Below are 22,342 nucleotides of genomic sequence, written 5' to 3'. Positions count from 1 at the left end.
AAATGATTATGTGAGACAGTTCCCATGTACTTCCAGACTATAAGGAAAAATGCAAAAACTGGTTAGAATCTCCACTCTTACAAAGGAATTAGGAGTAGCATGTCTGCCTTAATAATGCACAAGGTACCTCTCCATTAGAAGCGAAAGATGATATAAGTTGATGTTCGGTAGTTGATAGCAGAGAGAAGCTTATAATGTACAGAGTTCCAGGTTCATTCATTCAGGGAAAATATAAGTGTTCTTTTCATTTTGCAATCCAGAAAATGTCGCGATGTTTTCCCTCAGGAGGTAGAATGGAAAAGGCTAGAGAAGAATGATAATTTGTATTTAATCCTTTATCGGTAGGACGCGTCCAGTGCCAGATGTCAGCCCTCCACTGTGGATGTCACCCAGTAACAGCACGCTACTGGGCTTCTTCAAAAAGGCACCACAATCACAGCATCTGGAAATTAACCTTTTCATAGCAGATATTTTCTGAGGGGGTAGATATGGTCTGGTTGTTAAGGTGCCAACTTTTGCACTGGGGAGCCAGCTTTGAATCCCAACTGCAGCACAACATCCTGTGATTCTGGGCAAATCAGCTAATGTCCTTGTGCATACAAAATGTGTAACATAGTCTGGTTGTGTTGTAAATTGCTCTAATACCACCAGGCCAAACTTGCATTATATGGCGCATATTGTACAGTTGAGGTTCTCCACTTAACAGATGATGCTTCCCTAGAGAGGGTGCTATTTATACATTGTATGCCGTCACTCATCACAAATGTTATTACACGTTACCTCCTAGAAGGAAAGATGAAATTGTACAACATTAGTCAAAAGAGCTATATGTTGAAGGCAAATATTCACACAGTGAAAGTAGCGATGTCTAGTGCAAAACGTTGTAGTGATCATTTCCACTGTTTCTCCATTGTTAGGGGATTAATAATCCTTCTAATGTCCGAGTTATATAGGCCCAAGTAAAATCATTAAATTACTTGTCCTCAAAAATGTGTGCCCTATCAATCAATAGAATTGCCTTAGAAATGAGTCACTGAATCAAAAACTGTATGAGAAAATATTTAGCGCACTAACCACATTACAACACAAATAATGTACCTGTCGTGAACAAAGCCCTTTGTAGAACAGTGGAAAATTAATTAACATTACTGAATTCGTTTAAGTAAATTATTTGCCTCTGTTTAATTTGTTCCTTGCTATTCAATTACTTTCCTTTGCTTACTTGGCATATAAACCCTGTGGATAAACACATTTGAATAAACAAGCTTACCATTTGTGTTAACTCTTTGAGCCTGTACAGTGCTCCAATACTTTTCAGCTAATTTTGCACATATACATATATAACTCAGCACCCACAACTTATTTGCAATTACCTTTTGATAAGCTGAACATTACATAAAGGAGCAGTAAACACACTTGAACAGACAAGACATGCTTATAAAACAGCACCATCAAAGGTAGAAAATACACTTCACAATTAAAAGGCAAACTTTCATCTTCAGTCTGACTTCAACCGTATACAAATGTATACTCATTGTTTTCTTCCTAAATTAACACTACCAATTTCTTGCAAACATACTTCTTCTTTTTTTCCAGAAAACATTTTTCCAAACAGATCTCTGTGGTTAGAGCTTTCTGTTAGGCTCATGATGGCCCATTAACAATAGAAATGGGCAGCTCCTCTGCTGTTTTAAATGACCAGTCCACCCTTATACGTCATATATATGCATATATATGTGCACTTAGAAGTATATAGTTTGTGTGTTCTAGCATTATGAATGTAAAGTGTTGTACTGAAATTCAGTATTGAAGTGCATTCATTGCAGAACTAGTAATCATATGCACTGTGTGCCTTATTTTATTGGAATTAAATATATACTTTTGAGATTTGATTAATTATCTTCACACTATTAAAATGTATTTACATTAGAAACGAGAGAGATTTATGTAAACATGTGCACTAAAGTTTTCACATTGGTATTCATAATGTAGTTCTTAGTTAAACTTGTATTTGTGCATTCAAAGTTACTTTACATTTACTTAAAGTGCAACGTGAATCTAATGCTGAATGTGTGTATTTAAATGTTATTCATTTGTAGTTGTGTGTGCATCAGCAATATGTCTTAATGGGCACTATTGAATAAGATGCTTAACCTGACTTAACTAGGCATGAATTTCTTTCTGCATAAAATACTGTTTTTCCATTTCTGCTTGTGTGACTTTTCTTTTCAGGTACTTCACATGGTTTGTTAGTTTGAGGATAGATGTAACTCTGCACTAGCGATAGAGAGCTTGAGAAGACCTTGAGAAAGAACTTGGAGAGTCAGAGTGTTAACTGACAGTCTCTATTTAGTAATGTTGCGAGGAGTTGCATGTACTCAAGTAATATGTTGTTCTTAGGACTGTCCTGGGAGAGTCTGCTAATGTTACAGCTCACAATGTGAGAATGGAAAGGACAATGGAGCCCCATATGGTGTGATCAATGGGCGTTACCCAAAGAAGTGTGTGGTATTAACTAGTGTTCTGACAGGTTGAGGTTGACCTCTTTTTCTTTAGACTTTGAGAGGTATAGACCTCTATGCTTACCCCTTTGATTCTTTGCTGAGTGTGGCATAGGCTAACACGTATTTCCCTATCCCTAAAATACTATTGACCAAGCTTCTGAAATACTGACACCTTCCCCCATACTTTTCATAATTGTCTCTTTTTCACATTTCCCAACTTTCGAGATTCTTTAGATTAAATTTCTTTTAAGAGTTTTGGACTTTAGATATTACTCATGTTTAAGAGAGAAGATCGAGACTCTATTCTGAGCACCAGATTCTGCTGTTAATTCTATGTATTGTTGTGACTGTATTTCTCATTTGTCTCATACTGATACACCTGAACTTCTTCAGGAGGTTTCGCTACTCAGTTTTCATTCTGTACATTTATAGCATGGTATTGAGATTAATTTAAATTAACCTAACAGCTAACTTGTAATAAAACATTTGACTTTTAGTGAATCCTGGTCCTTACTGGTTAGCCAAATGGGTTACACTTTAAATTATATGTGTTTGAACAAGTGCTAACTCCCATCACCTCTCAGTCACACAAAAATACCCATTGGATAACCAATGGTAGGAGGTTTGCCCAGTGCTGGATCATTAAGCAGCTGCAGCAGCATTATCACTTCACATGATTCATAGCTGTAGTGTACTCTTCCTGTACCTGCTGACCAGTCAGCACACTGTGAACATTCAAAACAAATCCCATCATCAGTAAGATGTTGAATGAGGAAGTGAGTCAAGAGTAGATGGGATATAACACGGGAGCCTGGGATACAGGGGAAATTAGACACTGGTGAAAAATAACAAACTAGCACAACATTTGTCGCTGGATCATAAAGTGCATGATTTGAGCAAATTGGACAGGAAAGAATGCCGGATAAGCAATCCATAAAGAGAAATTGCAAAAGTGGTTATGTGAGACACTTCCCTTGTACTTTCAGACTATAACAAAAAATGCAAACACTGGATGGAGTTTCAACTCTTATAAAGGAATTAGGAGTTGAATGTCTACCTTAATAATGCACAAGGTACCTCTCCGTTAGGAGCAGAAAGCTGATGTAAATTGATGTTTGACAGTCTTTAGCAGAGAGAAGCTTATAATGTACAGAGTTCCAGGTTTATTATTCCAGGGACAATAGGAGGGTCCTGTTCCATTGTCAAATCCAGGAAATGTACTGCTGTTCTCCCTCAGTGGGTAGAAGGGAAAAAGCTAGAAAAGAATGATCATTTGTATTTCATCCTTTATCAGAAGGCTGTGTCCAGTCACAGATGTCACCTCTCCACGTCGGATGTCACCCACTAACAGCACACTGCTGGGTTTCTTCATAAACACTCCACAATCAAAGCATCTGGAAATAAACCTTTTCATAGCAGATATTTTCTGAGTAAACGAGATATGGTCTGGTTGATGAGGTGCAAAGTTTTGCACTGGTGAACCAGCTTGGAATCCCAGCCTCGGCTCTACATCCTGTGATTCAGTGCAAATCGGGTAATCTCCCTGATCATAAAAATTGTGTAACATAGTCTGGGTGTGTTGTAAAGTGCTCTAATACCATCAGGCCAAGCTTGCATTACATGGTGTATATTGTATAGTTTAGGTTATCCACTTTACAGACAGTGCTTCTTTAGAGAGGGTGCTCTTAATACATATGTATACAGTAATTTATAACAAATGTTATTACACGTTAGCTCCTAGAAGGAAAGATGAAATTGTACAATATTAGTATAAAAAACTATATATTGAAGGCAAACCTTCACAGTGAACGTAGCGAAGTCTAGTGCAAAACATTGTAGTGATCATTTCAACTGTTTCTTCATTGTTAGGGAATCAATAATCCTTCTAATATCCGAGTAATATGGGCCCAAGTAAAATCATTAAATTACTTGCTATCAATATTAAGATATTACTGCCTATTGAATTTTATTTGTGCCTATTTAATCAATAGAATTGCCTTCGAAACGAGTCGCTAAATCAAAAGCCATGTGAGAAAATATGTAGTGCACATTCCAAAACCATAAATAACATACCTGTAGTAAACAGTTTTTATTAGAGTTAAACATGAATTAAGATTACTGAACTTGTTTAAGTAAATTATTTGCCTAAATTTAATGTGCTCCTTGCTATTTAATTATTTTCCTTATTTTTTACTTGCACACAAACCCTGTGAATAAACAAGTTCACCTTTTGTTTTAACTCTTTGAGCCTGTACAGCACTCCAATACTTTTCAGCTAATGTTGTGCATATTCATACATAACTCAGCACTCACAACTTATTTGCAATTACATTTTGATAAGCAGAACATTACATAAAGGAGCAGTAAAACACACTTTAACAGACAAGATATGCTTATAAAACAGCACCATCAAAGGTAGAAATACACTTAACAATTAAAAAGAAAACTTTCATCTTCAGTCTCTGTTCAACGGAACACAAATATATGTCCATTGTTTTTACTAAATGAACACTTTATCAGAAGGATGTGTCCAGTCACAACTGTCAGCCCTCTGCTGTGGATGTCGCCCAGTAACAGCACAGTACCGGGCTCCTTCATAAACGCACCACAATCACAGCATTTGGACATGGACCTTTTCATAGCAGATATTTTCTGAGTACAGGAGACATGGTCTGGCTGATGAGGTGCCAACTTTTGCACTGGAGAACCAGCTTGGAATCCCTGCCTCAGTTCTACATCCTGTGATTCTGGCAAATCAGCAAATCTCCCTGTGCATAAAAATTGTGTGATATAGTCAACTTGTTTTCTAAAGTACTCTAAAACCAACAGGCGAGGCTTGTATTATATGGTGTATATTGCACAGTTGGGGGTTATACACTTTACAGATGGTGCTTCTCTAGAGAGGGTGCTATTTATGCATTATATGCAGTCACTCGCACAAATGTTATTACACGTTACGTCCTAGAAGGAAAGATGAAATTGCACACTATTCGTATGAAAAACTATATACATAAGTTAAATATTCACACAGTGAAAGTGGAGATGTCTAGTGCAAAACATTGCAGTGATAATTTCAGCCATTTCTCTGTTGTTCAGGTATCAATAATTCATCTAATGAATCAGGTATAGTGCCAAGTAATATCATTAAATTACCTACCATCAAAAATGAGACACTACAATCTATTGAATTATATATGTGCCTCATCAATCAATATAATTACCTTAGAAATGAGTCGGTAAATCAAAAACCGCGAGAGGAAATATTTAGTGCACATTGCACATTACAAAACCACAAATAGTGTACATGTAGTGAAAAAAACCCATTGTAGAATAGTTAAACTTTAATTAACATTACTGGATTCATTTAAGTAAATTATTTGCCTCAGTGTAATTTCTTTCTCACTATTCAGTTACTTCCCTTTACTTACTCGGCATATAATCCCTGTGAATAAACAAATTTGCATTAACAAGTTCACCATTTGTGTTACCTCTTTGACCCTGTACAGCGCTCCACTTCTTTTCAGCTAAGTTTGTTTATATCCATACATAACACGGCACCCAAAAGGTTTTTGCAATTAACTTTTTATAAGCTGAACATCACATAAAAGAGCAGTAGAAAGAACCCACTTTAACAGACAACATATCCTTATAAAGCTTTTACTGAATTAACACTACCAAATATTTGCACTCAATCTTCCTTTTTTCCAAAAAAACTTTCTTTGAACAGATCTCTGTGGTTAGTTCTTTCTGTTTGGCTGATGATGGCCCATTAACAGCAAAAGTGGGCTGATACTCTTCTGTTTTAAATGACTAGTATTCCTGAGTATTCTCTCTTTTTTCTTTTGCCCCAAATGTGGATAAATTTAGATCGTTTCTCTCCGTGTTCTGCTATGTAGGTGAAATAAAAACAGAAAACTATTTTCCAGATAACTTTCACCCAACCCCATCATCTTTCATTCTTCTTTATTTTCTCCAAACCAGGGTACTGCCCTGTGGTGTTCCCCAAGGCTCCTCGGGCCACCATGCCTCCTCATTCATCATCTATGTATAGCCTCTGGCACAGATCATCATTTCCCCCTGGGTTTAAATGTATGTGGATGAGACCCTGATCCTTCTCCAATTTTGCAGCAGCCGAAGTTTGGGAGCTCTCCCCACAGTCATTCCAACAGCCGTCTAACTATCTTTGAGGCTTCATTTTGGAGTTGCCTTTACAGTTTTCTAAAACTTTGTTAAATAGACTCCAGATTATTCAGGCCCCTTTGCTATATGAGCACTTTATAAATGTATATTGCAGTACATTTCAGGAATGTGTATTTCACAGGCCAATAATTGTTATCTTTCAGATACTCACATACCACCTTAACTAACTTTTAAGAAAGCAATAACATCTGGTCTGCTATGTTACCGTACATGATTTTCTCTATGGTTACATGCTGCAGTGGGCTGCTTCAGGGCATGTCAATGTGAAGACGTTTGTCCATCTAGTAAATCCAACCTCTTGTGTACAATTCCAAATAACTGGCTTGGGGTCGGCTCCCTTTAGGCATTGGTTTGTTTGGTTATCCCCTTTTGGCTTTTGATTCAAGAAGGTATCAAGCAAATCTCGGATCAGGCTATATAAATATTTTGACTTACAATTAGGCCTGAGCAAAGCACTACGCTACGCTCGCGTAGTTTGCGAAGTTTGCACAACTTCGCACTAGGCGAGCTGCACGTAGCACAGTGCAAACACGCGTAGCGTAGTGTAGTGCAACGGTCATTTCTTGCTTGCTCGCGGTCCTCAACGTCAAGTTGGCGACTGCGAGCAAGCAAAATGACATCCTCGCAAGACTTTTTCCTCGTTCGCAATCAGCAACATCAAGTTGCCAATCGGGAGCGTGGAAAATAAACCTCCCTGCGAGATTCTCAATGCGGGGAGGTCTGGTTTCTCATTGCAAGTGGTCGCGTATGCTCGGGGTCGCTCGCAAAGAGAAACTACCAATCCGCGTTGAGAAAGCTGCCGCTCGAGAAAAAATCACCTCTAGCGGGAGAAAACTACAGCACGCACTGTGCAAGATGCCGTTTTCAATGATTGCACAGCGCCGGATGCTTGTCCGCACTGTGCAATCATTGAAAATGGCATCTTGCACAGTGCAAACATACTTCTACGCAGTTCGCGTAGTCCTACGCGTAGCTCGCATAGTGCTACTTCTAAAACTACGCCCAGCCTTACTTACAATCCTGCTATTGACCCTTAGATGTATTATTTCACCGCTGTTCTAGCGCCGGGAGGCACTCAAAGGCACTTCGCGGCCCCCGCAGCACTGGAGCCGCCAGCAAACAGATGCCACTCTCTGCCAGGAGGACTCCAAGACCCATAACTCTGTGTGCCAGAAGGAGCCGACGCTGCTTTTCCCACGCCCGGAGGCGGTCAAAGGCACTTCGCGGTTCCCGCACAATGGGTGCCGCCAGCAAACTGACGCCACTCTCTTCCAGGGGGGACTCCAAGCCCCATAACTCTTAGTGCCAGGAGGAGCAGATTCCGCTTTTCCAACACCTTTGGGCGCAAAAAGGCACTTTGCGGCTCACGTAGAGCAGGAGCCACCAGCAAACAGATGCTACTCTCTGCCAGGGGGGATTCCAAGCCCCATAACTCTTAGCACCAGGAGGTGCCGATGCCACTTTTCCAGCGCCCAGAGGTGCTCAAAGGCACTTCGCTGCTACCGCAACACTGGACACGTCCAGGCGTGTCTGTGCCGGCCCGGGCCAAGGGGGGCCCTTCTGCGCCCATCAGTGACAGAAAGAGGCAGGGCAGGGCCACTCCCCTTGACCTTAACTTTTTTAGTTGGCTTGTGGGAAAGACTCTGAGATGTAAACACTTTTTAACTGCATTTATCTGCTTCTTTTTCTCTGGCGGCGGCACTTATTGTGTGATCTCAGTGTAGCCACCAAAATTAACTGTTCCTGTTGCAAGGGACAAAAAGGGAATACCCCTTGTGAGACTATTAGACTGTTTTTGAACGTACAGAGTATCTGTGCTTCTTATATTTTTTATCACCAGGGGTTTTGGGTGCACCTGTGACAATTTTATATATGAACATTGAAGATATAGCTATTACATTGTTTGCCTATAATAGGACTATAACGTAACTCTGAGTAGGGTGGTGGGTGCTGCGCAGGCAAGCAATTGTTGCCCATTAACAGCCCCCATTGTTCCACTCACTATCCTGGTTATTTTAAATTATTTTTGTACTGAGATTGCATAGCCTACACTTCAGTCTTAGACTGGCGTAGGTTGAGTCTACTGGTGTGTCTGAGGACTGGCTGCCTTAGGCTGTATCATGGGTGTACCTGCCAACAAACCAACCACACCTGCCTAAAGCCACTCCTTTATCGTCACTGCTACCCACCTCAATTGATAGGATGTTACAGCGGGCCATAGGGGTGGTCAATACAGAAATAGAGCTCACTGAGTGGTGCTCGTCACTAACTCCTGATTTACGTATTTCAGTGTCAGATTCATGTACTTCACAAACTGCCACCACAGTCCCTTCAGCCAAACCACCTCCATCCCCACTCCAAGAAGTTACATCTAAAATAGTAGAACGTAAGGGGAGAAATACTCCTAGTATTCCAAAGAATGGGAAGCATAAACAAACAACTGGGGTGGGAGCGAAAAGAAAGAAAATAAGTGAGGAGTCATCATCTAGTGCAGAGGTTTGGGACAAACCTGATTCAAATGCTGGTTGTCCTCCGCACACATAAGATTAGACACTGATTATCCTACCTGGGCATTGAACTTGTTGACTGACCTACTGAGCCAAGTTAGAGCCCCCATACTCAATCGCATAGATGAAGTGGTAACAATGGGGGGTAGTAGGAAAGTAAATACCAACGTAAGCAGTACTCAGGTATTAGTAAGGCGGAATGATTTTGGCTGCCAGGTGGACATTTCAAACCTGACATCTCTGGATGGGCTGGGTGAGCAGAGGAGCACAGACCCCATCTCAAGTCAGGAGATAAGGTGTTCAATTGGCAATAATCACCAGGCAGGCAGGAGTTCCAATCATGAGGCCGTTAGCTGAATTGTAGCATCCCCCGAGAGGGATAGGGGCAAAAACAGCTCCCTTCCACAAAGGCTCACGGACACTGCGAGTGGGTTGGTGAGGGATGAACGCATCACTGGTAGGCCTGAAGTAGTGAACCTACTGACCATAAATTTACCCCTACCTCTTCTCCGTATGTAATTATATTGACAGGCGTACCCGCAATTAAAAGTAAGCAGAGGAAAACACAATTGGATCTTAGGAACAAATGCCTGTTCTGGCTAGGGAGGCACAGGCAGTTTGATTATGACAGGGCAGGGGAAATCCCGATGGTCCGTAGAATTGGCTGGGTGGGAAACTGACAAAAATCAATACAAGGGGACTGTGTAGTTATAAACTTTAAAAATCCCCAAATCGCCGGTAGCCTACTCAACCAGAAAACGTGCCACCAGGAGTCACTCACAGGGATTAGGCCCTTTGCACTGGACCTTTTTAATACTCAACACCAAAAGTCATATAGGGCCCACATCATTCCAGAAGCATGCAGATGGCCACCAAGTACTCCAACTGTGGGTAGTTGGGAAGATGCCCCTCCCAGACCCTTGCTAGTTAATATGCCAGTAAACAATAGATTTGGGGTCTTGGAAGAGGTAGATTGACAAATAGCAACTCCAACTCTAGCCCGGGGATCCGTAAGTCAGCAGTCAGCAATGGAATTGGAAGACCATAGTGGGGATTACCTCACCCACATAATATGCCCTGGGTTAAGGGCAATATGTAAGGACCGCCAACTAGAAACATCCTAGACCGTTGACCCAGAAGGAGCAGGGGTGCAATCGCTAGGAGCACCCTCAGCCCCATTACCTGTTCCTCTGAGTAATAAACCAAGAGAAGGCGCATCTGTGAAGCCAATAGATAACCATCCGACTGCCCAAAAGAGGGTTACTCAAACTCCTAATGCTAACATATCTGAGTGCATCTCTACAAAGAGCACCCAAGGTAACATGATCAGGGTCTTATCCTGGAACGTTGCTGGACTCAAAAACAAATTGTCCTGCCCAGACTAGGGGCTTTTTGTGGACAAATACTATGTATGCATGTTCCAGGAAACCTGGGGACGGGAATACACTCTGAGGGTGGGTTGTACCTCATTTAATGTCTGTCCGTGCTACTTCGGGGGCAAGGGGTAGACTATCTGAGGGTTTAACCATTTGGGTAGGCTCGCATTTGGGCTGCAGAACCGAACAATTAATTACCCCATCCGATGACATTCAGAGTGCAATACTCTCCTTCTCCTCTAAGATAAAAATTGCCGTCATTAATGTTTACTCCCGGCCTGTTAGCTTTAGTCAAAAATCTGTGACATTAGACCAATTGAGCCTCTTAGTTCCTACAGTTTATTCAGGCACATGGTTCATTGTAGGGGGTGATTTCAACTGCCAATTTGAACCCCTCGTTGATCCAAGTAATACCATTCCCAGTGAGGACCTGTAGTGGCTAATCCCAGATCCACAAATTCAACCCATCAAAGCCTGGTCCCCGCTGGCACTTCAGATCAATTCATTTGTATTAACTCACTCCCTAAGAGCGTGCAATGGCTGCACAAAATTGGACATCCCTGGGAAGTTAAAGTTCAACATATTAGGTCAATCGTCCCTGTTGGATTACATTTTAGTGGTGACCAGATTTAGGCAAAGGCTTCGTGATTTTGCTGTCCTGCTGTGGCATGACAGCGACCATAATGCCTTGACCATGGAATTGGAGATGCCGAATCTGGGTTACTCAAATTCTTAGGCCACCCGCACACCCCAAGGCAGCACATTAATACTCTCAAATAACAGACGGAAAATAAGCTGGGGGCAAATACAACAGTCACCTGATAAGATGGTGACAGTATACCAATCAGTAATTCTGATTTTACTAGAAATGTGGGAGGCCACACTTACAGATGGTATTTCACTAACCACTGAGAGAGTTGCAAAACTACATGCAGAATTAACAGCTAATCTGGCAGATATATTCTATCCAGAGGTACCTCACAGGGTGAAAAGATGGCCCAAACTAACCTGGTTTAATGCTAAATGCCAAAAGGCAAAACGGGCTCTCCTGGATGCAATTAAAGCGAAGGATCAGCATCAAACTAAACTGAATCAGATGCTGTATAAAGACAGCCTCCAGCAAGCAAAAAACAAACTAGAAATTAGACGGATGGGAGGCTCTTAAATCTGCCTTGGCCAACAAAGATATGAAGGCTTTTTAGACGATAGTTAGCACAGATGCCAGTGAAGGGAACACAGCCATTGAGCCAAATATAGCATGGGAGACACATTTCCAGGCTCTATATACTACCAAGGAAGCCATGGGCCAAACTGATGAAGTCTCCATAATTCCCCTGGGACTCACCCAGGAGACGGTCCCAGGGATTACCATGTCTGAATCGATAAATGCAATTAACAAGCTTCCCTTTGATAAAGAGCTGGGTCTTGATAAACTACCGGGGGACCTTTTTCGGGGGAACCAAAAATATGGGGACCCTACTTATGGGCTCTATTTAATGCTTTCATGAATGGCATGGCGCCCACAGACACCTGGCTAGGGGCTGAAATTGTCCCAGTCCTTAAAAAGGGCTCACCTCTTCTACCAACTAATTATAGGCCGATCAGCCTGATCGATGTTTCCCAGAAATTGTTTGCACATGTCCTCATTGACCGCCTCCAGCCATGGATGGAAGAACAGGAGACCTTGAGCCCTTATCACACCGGATTCAGAAAAAACACCTCAACCGTCAACCAGATATTTAGACTCCAACTTCTTTTTTTGAAAACGGTGACAGAAGAGGGTGGCAGCCTCTACCTAATATTTGTGGATCTGAAATTGGCTTTTGATCTTGTGCCCAGGGCCGAACTATGAGGTGTATTGAGATACCTGGGGATTCCCCCGTACCTCCTTAGCATATTGATGAGACTGCATGAAGCCAACTTTGCGCAAGTGAGGTATGGAAAAGTGGTGAATTAACCCCCACTTTTCGATTACTAAAGGGGTATGGCAGGGGTGCATGCTCGCACCTACTCTATTCTGTTTATTCATCAAAGCACTGGTTGACCAACTCAGAAAGGTGAAGGACAATGATGCTCCTACATTAGCATATAGTAGGGTCCCAGCTGTGACATTTGCTGACAACACTCTTTTACTTTCCAATTCGCCTATGGGAATCCAGCGAATTCTTGAAATCTTTGTTGCCTTCTGTAGGACCAGGAGGTTGGAGATTAATGCACAGAAGACCAAATCTATGGTCTTCAATACTGCCAACAAGTCCTGCTCCAACCCCTGTGTGAATGCCACCATGCTTGAAAGAGTGTCCGTTTTTGACTATTTAGGTGTCACCTTGACCAAAAACCTGGAGTGGGGGCCGCAAATGACCAAAGCAAGCCTTAAGTTTGCACAGATTGAACGAGGAATTGCAAAAATGTATAGAACTTCCACCCACAAACCAGCCGGCCCAATAGCTGAGATTTATAAGGTACAAGCTAGGGGTGGTACGTTATACGGGGCAGAATTGTAGGGACAATGTACTGCTAGTAGCCTGATTAAGGTAGAGAACAACTTTATGAGGCAGTTGTTAGGCCTCCCCCAGTACTTCCCTCCCCCTTCTATGCCTGGATCTGGGCATTAGGCCCATAGGGGAAGAGATCAGCCTTAGACCCATAATTTTCTGGTGAAGATTGTGGGCACTGGCCGTCTATCGGACTGAGCTTAAAGGGCTATTTAGTCTGCCGGGTATCAGTAAAATACCTTGATTTGTATACATAAAGGATGTTTGTCATAGGTTGGGAAACTCTGAAGAATTGTGTCTTCTACTTGCCCGGTCAGAATTGGTTAAATCTTATAAGAGGCACTAACTTGCCAACATCCAGTAAAGCTCGTCCTCCAGTCATTTGACAGATTATTTTAAAAAAATCAAGGACGAGTACATTATAGAACCCTTCCTGGATGACATTCAACCAATCCTTAATATCAATGGGGTAGCCCAGTAATGTACAGAACGTGGGTAAAGTTACAGTAAGCGAACAGTGGTTCTGCTACATCAATTTTCTGTAAGACAATTCCTTCTTTCTGTAACGTCCACCAAATGGAGGAAATGCTTAATTAATGAAAAGAAGAAAACAAAACAAATAATTTTTCCCAATATTCTAACACATAAGAAAAACACTAACAAAAATAGTGAAATGTGAATAATTCATATATATATTAATTTAAAGAGGCATGACATATAGGCACACACAGTGTTATTCAAAAAACACTTACAAAACAAAACTACAGCGAAATTACAGTGCAGAATACAAACTGTTACATACATAAATCACAAAACAATCAAATCAACAGAAACTTGATATAGACACATTAAATTATATCAACGTCAAATTCATAGGAGTGAGTCCTCTGTCAAACATAAAGGATTAGTTGAAAATTCAAAGTTTAACACGGACCACAATTTTTGATTTCCAGATACATCGATGTTTCGACCCTCCTTCTGTAGTGTAAAGTTTGTGACCATCGCTTTTGGGTCTTCATCAGGACTAAGGAACAAGTGTGTGATGCTGCGTTCCTCAAGTACGGCAGTCTCACTTTAAAGTAGTCTTCTTGAAAAAATATAAGCAGGGACAGATTATGCCTCCTCCAATTTCTTTGATCTAAAATGTAGAATCACAGTATCCACATGAATGTAGAGCATCAGATCAAAGGAACAGGACCAAGGCCTCTGTTCACAGAGTTACTTCCACACAGGACTACCTCCTGCTGTGGAGCTCGGAGATCAACTAATTCCTCTTCAGTTCAAGAACATGTCATTTCCTGCCCTAATAGACACCGATCAGTAACGTGTGCTCGAACGAGCCAGCGCAAAAATGCTGCTTTGACTGCTCAGGCATTCCGCTCAGAGTGTCTCGAATGAACGTCCACTCTCGGGGAAATGCGGCATCACACACTTGTTCCTTAGTCCTGATGAAGACCCCATAGCGATAGTCACAAACTTTACACTACATAAAGGGGGTTGAAACGTCGACGTAAATGGAAATCAAACGTTGTGGTCCATGTTAAACTTTGAATTTTCAACTAATGCTTTATGTTTGACAGAGGACTGTCTCTTATGAATTTGACGTTGATGTAATTTAATGTGCCCATATCAAGTTTCCTGTTGATTTGATTGTTTTGTGATTTATGTATGTAACAGTTTGTATTCTGCACTGTAATTTCACTGTAGTTTTGTTCTGTGTTTTTGAATAACACTGTGTGTATCTATATGTCATGCCTCTTTAAGTTAATACATATATGAATTATTCACATTTCACAATTTTTGTTAGTGTTTTTCTTATGCGTTAGAATATTGGGAGAAATTATTTGTTTTGTTTTCTTTTTTTTCATTATTTGAACATTTCCTCCATTTGGTGGACGTTACATAAAGAAGGAATTGTCTTACAGAAAATTGATGTAGCAGAACCACTATTCATTCAACTAACCCTGGTAAGGAAATGATATGCACAGTTTAGATTTGGGACTCTATCGCTCCGTGCCTTCTAAAATAAATGGTCCAAAACTCAACCTGGAGAGTGCCCTTCCTGTAACTACAAGGAAGAGACAGAGTTACAAGTCTTTTTTTTGGCCTGGTTATAAACTACCCAGACAGTGCTGGCTCATTCAACTCTGCAGGAACTTAGGTTTTGTACACTGTGCAGAGGCATTTAGAGTCCTAAAGTACGACACTCATGCCCCTATTGTTTTTGCTGTATCGCATTTGTTAACTCTTATGTGGCGTATTCGTTGGACTTTCTTAAACAAGTTACCACGGGCTTAGAAACTTGTATTGTTTGTATTTTTTCTTAATCACTCTTTGTACTTATTCGTTAATTTTTAAAGTTTTTTATGATAATACCCTTTGATTAAATAGGTTTTTAACCTTGGATCGTACTGTATTACACAAGTTTTTGTATTAAGTGATTCCCAGGCAGTTTGTTTTGGAAGGGTTGAGTTCTGACTTGCCTAGGCTTATTTCATGGAAAATTCTAAAATGCACTTTATTATTGTTAAATTTGTCATACTGTACAGTCATTCACTGGGACACTTTTTAGCCTATACTTTTTATATGAACTCATTTTAAGCTTATGTATTATTTATGGTTCACATGTGTATACTCCTTCTGGAGGAACCTTTTGTTTGCCTGTTTATGTACATTTATGGTCCCTGGGACCGATATGTAATGTAATGTAATGTGTCTTGTAACGCGCACTGCTGCCCTGTGGCGTCGTGGCGCTGTAGACCGCTGGGGAACCCGTCCTGGCTATCCCTGTGAGATGGTCCCTACTGGGTATCTCCAAGGTGAAATCAGGCATCCCCGGCGAATGTGGGTGGCCATTGTAGAGATGAGACAAGCTAATGCCCAGAGTTGCCGAGTGTGATCCCTGGTTAGAGTAGGCACCGAGGCGAGAATCATCGAGTCCGCTGACCCTGGTCCACGACCCTGCCGCGTCAGGAATTGAACCCTGGTCCCGGGCCATTGTCTGCTTACGGGTCTGCCGCCTCTAACCAGTGAGCCACATCACTCCACTCCATATGAAGTTATGGAATGGAATTATTTCACCTCTGAGGGAATGCTTACATTATATAGCATGAAGAGCTTTATTTTCAGTGAGAATATATTCCCAGCTAAAAGAAACACTTACTACATTACCATCAAATGCTTTATTAAAGTATTATGCAAAAAATATGTTAATACTTACTCATATTTGGATAACATTATTTATAAAATAAAAATATTTCCTGCAAAAAAGTGCACAAAATAAAAATATTTGTTAAACATAACACAAAAAAAATAAATTATAGACCATTCCATTTCCAGTAGGATGCTCTTTCTTATTTTAATACTGTTCTGGTATTGCATGCACTATTGCACAAAGCTAAAAAAGGCACCATAGAAAGAGCAAGACATTTCCAGGCTTGTTTTTGTATGCATTCTGTTGGTATTCCAAGTTAAGACAGGGGCCTTCAAAAGCCTATGTAGGTGAAAGAAAAGTTTTGAAGCAGAGGAAATCTTTTTTCAACATAGAGTGTCCTATTCACAAAGATGTTTGCATGTAAAGGCCTCCTCACATGCAGCTCTACACCCACACCTCAGTGGAAATCTCCTAATAGCTTGAATTCACCATGTCCTTGTATAGACGTAGACATTGATGTAGATTTATGAGCCTACAAATCCCAAAATGAGCAGATGATGATTCCTAAAACTGAGAAAAGTTACTACTAGTAGTTGTATGTATTTATGTCGGTGCATTTAATTTTCAAAAAAATATATTACCTATTTTTTTATTAAAAATTATTACAACACATTTTCCTAACTCCTATTTACATAGGACCACCAGCATAACAAGTGACAATACATCTGCACGGAAACCTAATATATTTCTTCATCGTAACTTAAATTAATGTTTTAACTTTTATTCAAAATATTTTTTAATTCAGTTTAATTAAATTAAATGTTCACTTTCGTTCCCCATCTCTCACACAATCATTCTAGTTAAATGATTCTTGGATGCAAGTTAAGAATAATTTTATTTTGCTTTAAATTTGGGTTAAAAAATATAACATTTAAAGTATGATTTATGAAAATGCTATATATATATATATATATATTTATATATATATATATATATATATATATATGTATATATATATATATATATATATATATATATATATATATATATATATATATATATATATATATATATATCCAATTACCACTCCGTGAGTAGATTCGCCATAAAGAGAATCACGGACTCTGTAGTAACTTTTTCCCACTGCTGGAAACAGTGACTTTTTTTATTTTTGTTGTTTAGCCAAAAGTGCAAATATATATAAACATATATATATATATATATATATATATTTATTTAAAAAACAAACATTAGAAAAATATTTAACCATAAAATTAAAATGAATTTAAATAAAGTATTGTTTAAAATATTATTTAATATATTTTATATGTTTCCCTATGTGTTTGCATTGTTCCCTGCCTTTATTGGGTTTTGTGGGAATGAGTTGCATTACAGGGGTGGACCATGCGTGATACGTGGCATACTCCAAGCCTGGGCTGCAATACATTCAGCGTGTTTTGTCACTTGTACTAATGTAGTGTTTTTTTTAATTTGTATTTTGTGTTTTGCAATTGTATTACCCTTTTGTAGTTTTCTGTTGTATATTGCAATATTACTCCTAAAACCCATCCACAATTTTGAAGTAATTATTCCGCATTTTTCAACCACTCTGCGTTGTCCTTCCCACATTTACTACTAAAATATAATTACTTGTCTGGAGAGCTTCTCTATCGGGCGGAACTCTCCACAAAGCAGAGATAGGAATGGTGGAAATCACCACCTGAAAGTTTGTGAATGGAATGTTGGTGGTTGTTTAGAGTACTACTGTACATACTCAAAATATCTTTCATGAAGATATCCCATATGTGTGTGTGTGCGCGTTTGTGCGTGTGTGTGTGTGTGTGTGCCCGTGTCTGTGTGTGTAAAAAGAACAGTGGGAGGAAAGTTTTGAAGGGAAGATATACATTATTTTAGGGCATGTGATGTGTTTTTCACTCTCAATTCCATGTGATTTTGTGTATATATATAGGTTACCTTTGGCTTGTTAACACTGCTGGGCTTGCACAAAGATGCGTGGAAATCTTGTAACATTTGAAATTATTAATTAATGTTCCTTCATCTATTTCCTCATGTTCGATTGAGTCAGTCGATGCCACTATCTTATGCCCTTTTCTTTGTATGCCTTTCTCTTCTTAATTTCAACAATAATAATAATAATGACTTGTGTTTTTATGTACTGATACATATCACATGTCTGCTATGTTCAAGAGCTGTAAGTGCAAGATCTCATGCAATCAATGCAGTGTTGTTCATAAATCTAAGATTGTAAATTTCACGTGCATAAACATGCTTCTTCCCTACCGCATAATGTGCCTTTCTGCCTAGCCTGCTATATACTGTTATGTCCTTCCTTCCATCATTTTTGTAAAGCGCTCTGATATCCTTCGGGATCTTGTTTGCGCTATATAAAACTTTATAAATAAAGAAATAAATGCTTATATTTCGATTTAAAATAAAGCGAGGGGGGCCTATTGGCTAGATTTGCCGGCCTTGGGGCAGGAGAAAACTGGGTCCAGTCCTGGCTCCAGCATCAGCTTCGGGTCCACTTCGAGTGATTCTGGCCAAATCACTTGAACTCCCTGAAAACCAATGTGTAATGCAATCTGGTTGTGTTGCAAAGCGACTATTGCAGCCAGATTCGGGTAATTAAAATATCCTGCGACCTGTCCTGTAGCTACACATTTGGTATTCAAACATTTCTCAATACACCTTTGTAATAATGCAGTCTAAAAACAACATGATTTGTTGCCGGCTTTTTTAATAAACCTAATAATAGGGTGAATTAAAACTACAGTATGTTTTATGTAATTGCATCCTACCTTCTCTCAGCGGCTTTTACCCGTCAAATTGCACACATTTGAAAAAAAATTGACTGCTAACTTCATACAATCGGGCATGCGACACGCTGCAACATCAACAATTGAGGTAGCAAGATAAGATATCTGTCTAATAAATAAGCCATGCCCACGACCCAGCCCAACGGTCTTTTTAAATTGTATTTTTTAATGTACCTTCTCCTTTGTCCGTCTTCTCATAAAACGCATTCTTCTTCAAAATCATATTTCTCCACAGGTCGCGCCGTGTTCCACTTGCTCTTCTTGTTGCGGTCTTCGATGAACTCCTGATACGGGTCTTTCTTCGACACCGGCTTCTTGGACCGGACGTAGCCGAAGAAAACCGTCAGCGCCAGGAAGGAGTAAAAGAACATGACGAAGAGAATGAAGAAGTAGGCGTTGTCGTAGGGCTTGATGGGGCCCTCACCCTCCTCTGTGAGGTTCTGTCTCAGGGTCTTCTCTTCCTCCAGGGATTTCTCCATAATTTGAAGGACGCATTTTTCGATGAGAGAGGCCAGAGCGGTATGGTTCATGTTGCGGTGTTTTTGAGCAGTTTGGGTCTGGCCGGGGAGGGAGAAAGAGCGCTCGCTGCGCGTGACGCTATCTCATTGCCTCTTTTGGTAAGGAATCCTGCTCGCCACCTCCGGGGACTCTGTGCGCTGATAAGAGGAACTGTGCGAGATAAGACATCCTTCTGGCTGTCCATCACTTAGAGAGTGTGCAGCAGTAAATGGATTTAAACCTAGAGATGCTCTTCTAGTTTTTAATTGAAAGATATGACCTTCGAATCAATATATTGTAAACTTAGTAGCTATTTCCTTCAATACATCACTTCACTCTATGGCGCTATAATTAATAAAACACACAAGGTGATGGACGGAAGGTTGCTCATTGGCAAAAAATGTACCCCAGTCACAGATCTTTATTTTGCTCGCCACGCCACCCCAGTTCAGACATGGCCATATGCAAATCAGTCTTGACTCTGTGCCTCATGAGAACAGTCCAGCCCGAACTGCCAAGCCATGTTTTCCCTGGACCGGAATCAAGCATCCTAGGACTGGTTTCTGGCTATCAGCTGTCATCAGCCAGGATAGCTTGACTCCAGTGGCGTAGTGAGCACGGGACCCACGTCTCGGCATACCATTCCCACATAGAGCGAACAACAAAACACACAAGGTGATGGACGGAATGATGCACATTGGCAAAGCATTCACCCCCAGTCACAGATCTGGGTTTAATCCATCGTTATTTTGCTCATCACGCCACCCCAGTTTAGACATGGCCATATTCAATAATTAATAAACAATGATTTGACCCAAACAAGACAAGCAAGAAGTCGGTCTTGTTGCTCATGAGCACGCCCACTGCCCCCCCTTTGTAGAGAAATGCATGGCAGGGTCAGACCAGCCAGTGGCGTAACACAGGCCTCCGCAGCCCCCGAGCTAAAGGGGGCTCCCTCAGCACAGTACTCTGGCCAGAGAGCTCCTGATTAAATCCGGGACGACTGGGCCCTCCAGGCCCCCTCAAGTTTTGTTACACCACTGAGACCTGCCCCCTCCCTCCCAGCAGCTGCTGCTGCGGTCCACTTGCCCGTAAGAGTGGCCCATGCCTTCAAAGATCAGAAGCCGCTAGTGAAGCGCACTCACTACCAGAGACACCAAGCGATCCAGCACCACGTTGCCCTTGCTCATGTAGAGATCCATGCACAGCCAATACAGCATCACCTTCAGTAGGTAGTGCAGGTCCAGCCAGAAGTAGGATAAGAAGAACCTCTGAACTAAGTGCAGGCAGGGGCGTAGCTTCAGGGCAGTGGGGGTGTTTGGGGTGTGATACCCTCAAATAAATGCATTCTTGGCTTGAGAGTTGTGACCGGGAGCCCTGAGTCGGTTCTCCTATGCCTTTCTTGCTTTTTCTCGTCGTCCTTGTTTAAAAAAAAAGTTTTAACATGCTATTATTATTATTATTTTTTTTCATCAGGAGCATAGACAGGGGCCCACCTAATGCAAGTCAGTAGTAAACCTGTTCCTCGTGAGAACAGTGTTTCACAAACCTTGGTCATCCCTCTACCTGTCAGCATATTGTTTTTTACTTAGAAAATTTACAATTTACACCTCTTCCCCCCCCCCCATTTCTCACTGACTAAGCTACGCCCCTGGGTGAAGGGCCAAAAGCACCGCTGCACATGCAGACAGTCCAGCGAGCAGCATGGGTGCTTCTGTGCGGCATACAGGCATACAGGCCAACTGTACCATGGCACACTTCTGAGCTTGTTGGTACTACTCGCACTGCCCTGATAAAGGGACACAGTAGGTCTAACCCATGCAACGACTTCAAATACCATCAGGCACTTGCCGAGGCTTACCCACGCCAAATTTGCAGGAAAAAATCACTTGGTCAAAAAGTTAGTAAATGCATATCTGCCAATATTCTAATACCTTTTACACCCCAAATTTACCAATAGGTGTGCCAATAAAAATAGACTTTAACTTTACAAGGTTTAGTCCCACACTGCAGAAATTGTGTAAATTCCAAAAATGTTCAAGGTGAAATTTAACAGATGTATTGGTTTTTACTTAGAACGAGCATAGACATGAACACAAGCATCAAAACGCTCACTGAGGCCTGCTTGCTGAAAGTGACCAATGAGTTCCATCATATTAAAGGCACTACTATCCTGACCAGTTGCTTTCTGTGATTTCACTAGGAACTTCGGATATCTTTTAGTCTTCAAATGGGGGTCCTACTAAGTACATATCAATATTCCACCTGAAACTTGGTAACTCTTGTGGAACACCTGTAAAGTTTTAATTTTTTTATTGAGCAAAACCATTTTAGCCTCTCCGTCATTTTCTTTCTATGATAAACTTTTCTGATTTTAATGGTTTAATTAGAAAAAACATATATTATATCAACATATTTTTACTCTTCTTACCTTTATTAATGATTAATATTTTTGATTGCCACAATCTTTTTTTTAACTTTAGCATTAAAGAGCCCATTTTTAGACCACTTTATTATTTTTTACTTTGTATTTAGAGTATAGCTGCACCTGTGAATTTCCAGTCAAGTCTTGCAACTTCTACTTAAAAAAAATAAGTTTCCCTGTTTGCTACATACCAAGAAATCAATTTGAAGGTATGGTCTTTCTGGAAATATGTCAGAGTGCCTTCCGACAGTCTAGTAAGTAACTGACTTTTCTTCCATGGCATTAGGCCACAACCTCCTACCCCTTTCCCTATGTGATCGTCCTTTACCATTCACTAAACTGTCAT

The 22,342-nt window shown here is 40.6% G+C and overlaps 1 protein-coding gene across 1 annotated transcript; it reads right to left on the bottom strand.

The window, feature by feature from the left end:
• Positions 1–229: 229 nt before the first annotated feature.
• On the bottom strand, positions 230–19,614 carry LOC147683465 (uncharacterized). Its single transcript, XM_086944853.1, has 2 exons — positions 19,248–19,614; positions 230–783 (listed from the first exon to the last, which is right to left on the bottom strand). The coding sequence occupies exon 1, from the start codon at positions 19,601–19,603 to the stop codon at positions 19,268–19,270; it is 336 nt and encodes a 111-aa protein (XP_086800979.1). The 5' UTR covers positions 19,604–19,614; the 3' UTR covers positions 230–783; positions 19,248–19,267.
• Between the last annotated feature and the right edge of the window lie 2,728 nt (positions 19,615–22,342).

This window comes from Lissotriton vulgaris, chromosome 11 (assembly GCF_964263255.1).
Source record: "Lissotriton vulgaris chromosome 11, aLisVul1.2, whole genome shotgun sequence".
Taxonomy (NCBI): domain Eukaryota; kingdom Metazoa; phylum Chordata; class Amphibia; order Caudata; family Salamandridae; genus Lissotriton; species Lissotriton vulgaris.
This window is presented reverse-complemented; position numbering and strand designations above follow the sequence as displayed.

Excerpts from the sequence above, each read along its gene's own strand:
- LOC147683465 (XM_086944853.1), bottom strand. The coding sequence starts at position 19,603 with ATGAACCATACCGCTCTGGCCTCTCTCATCGAAAAATGCGTCCTTCAA.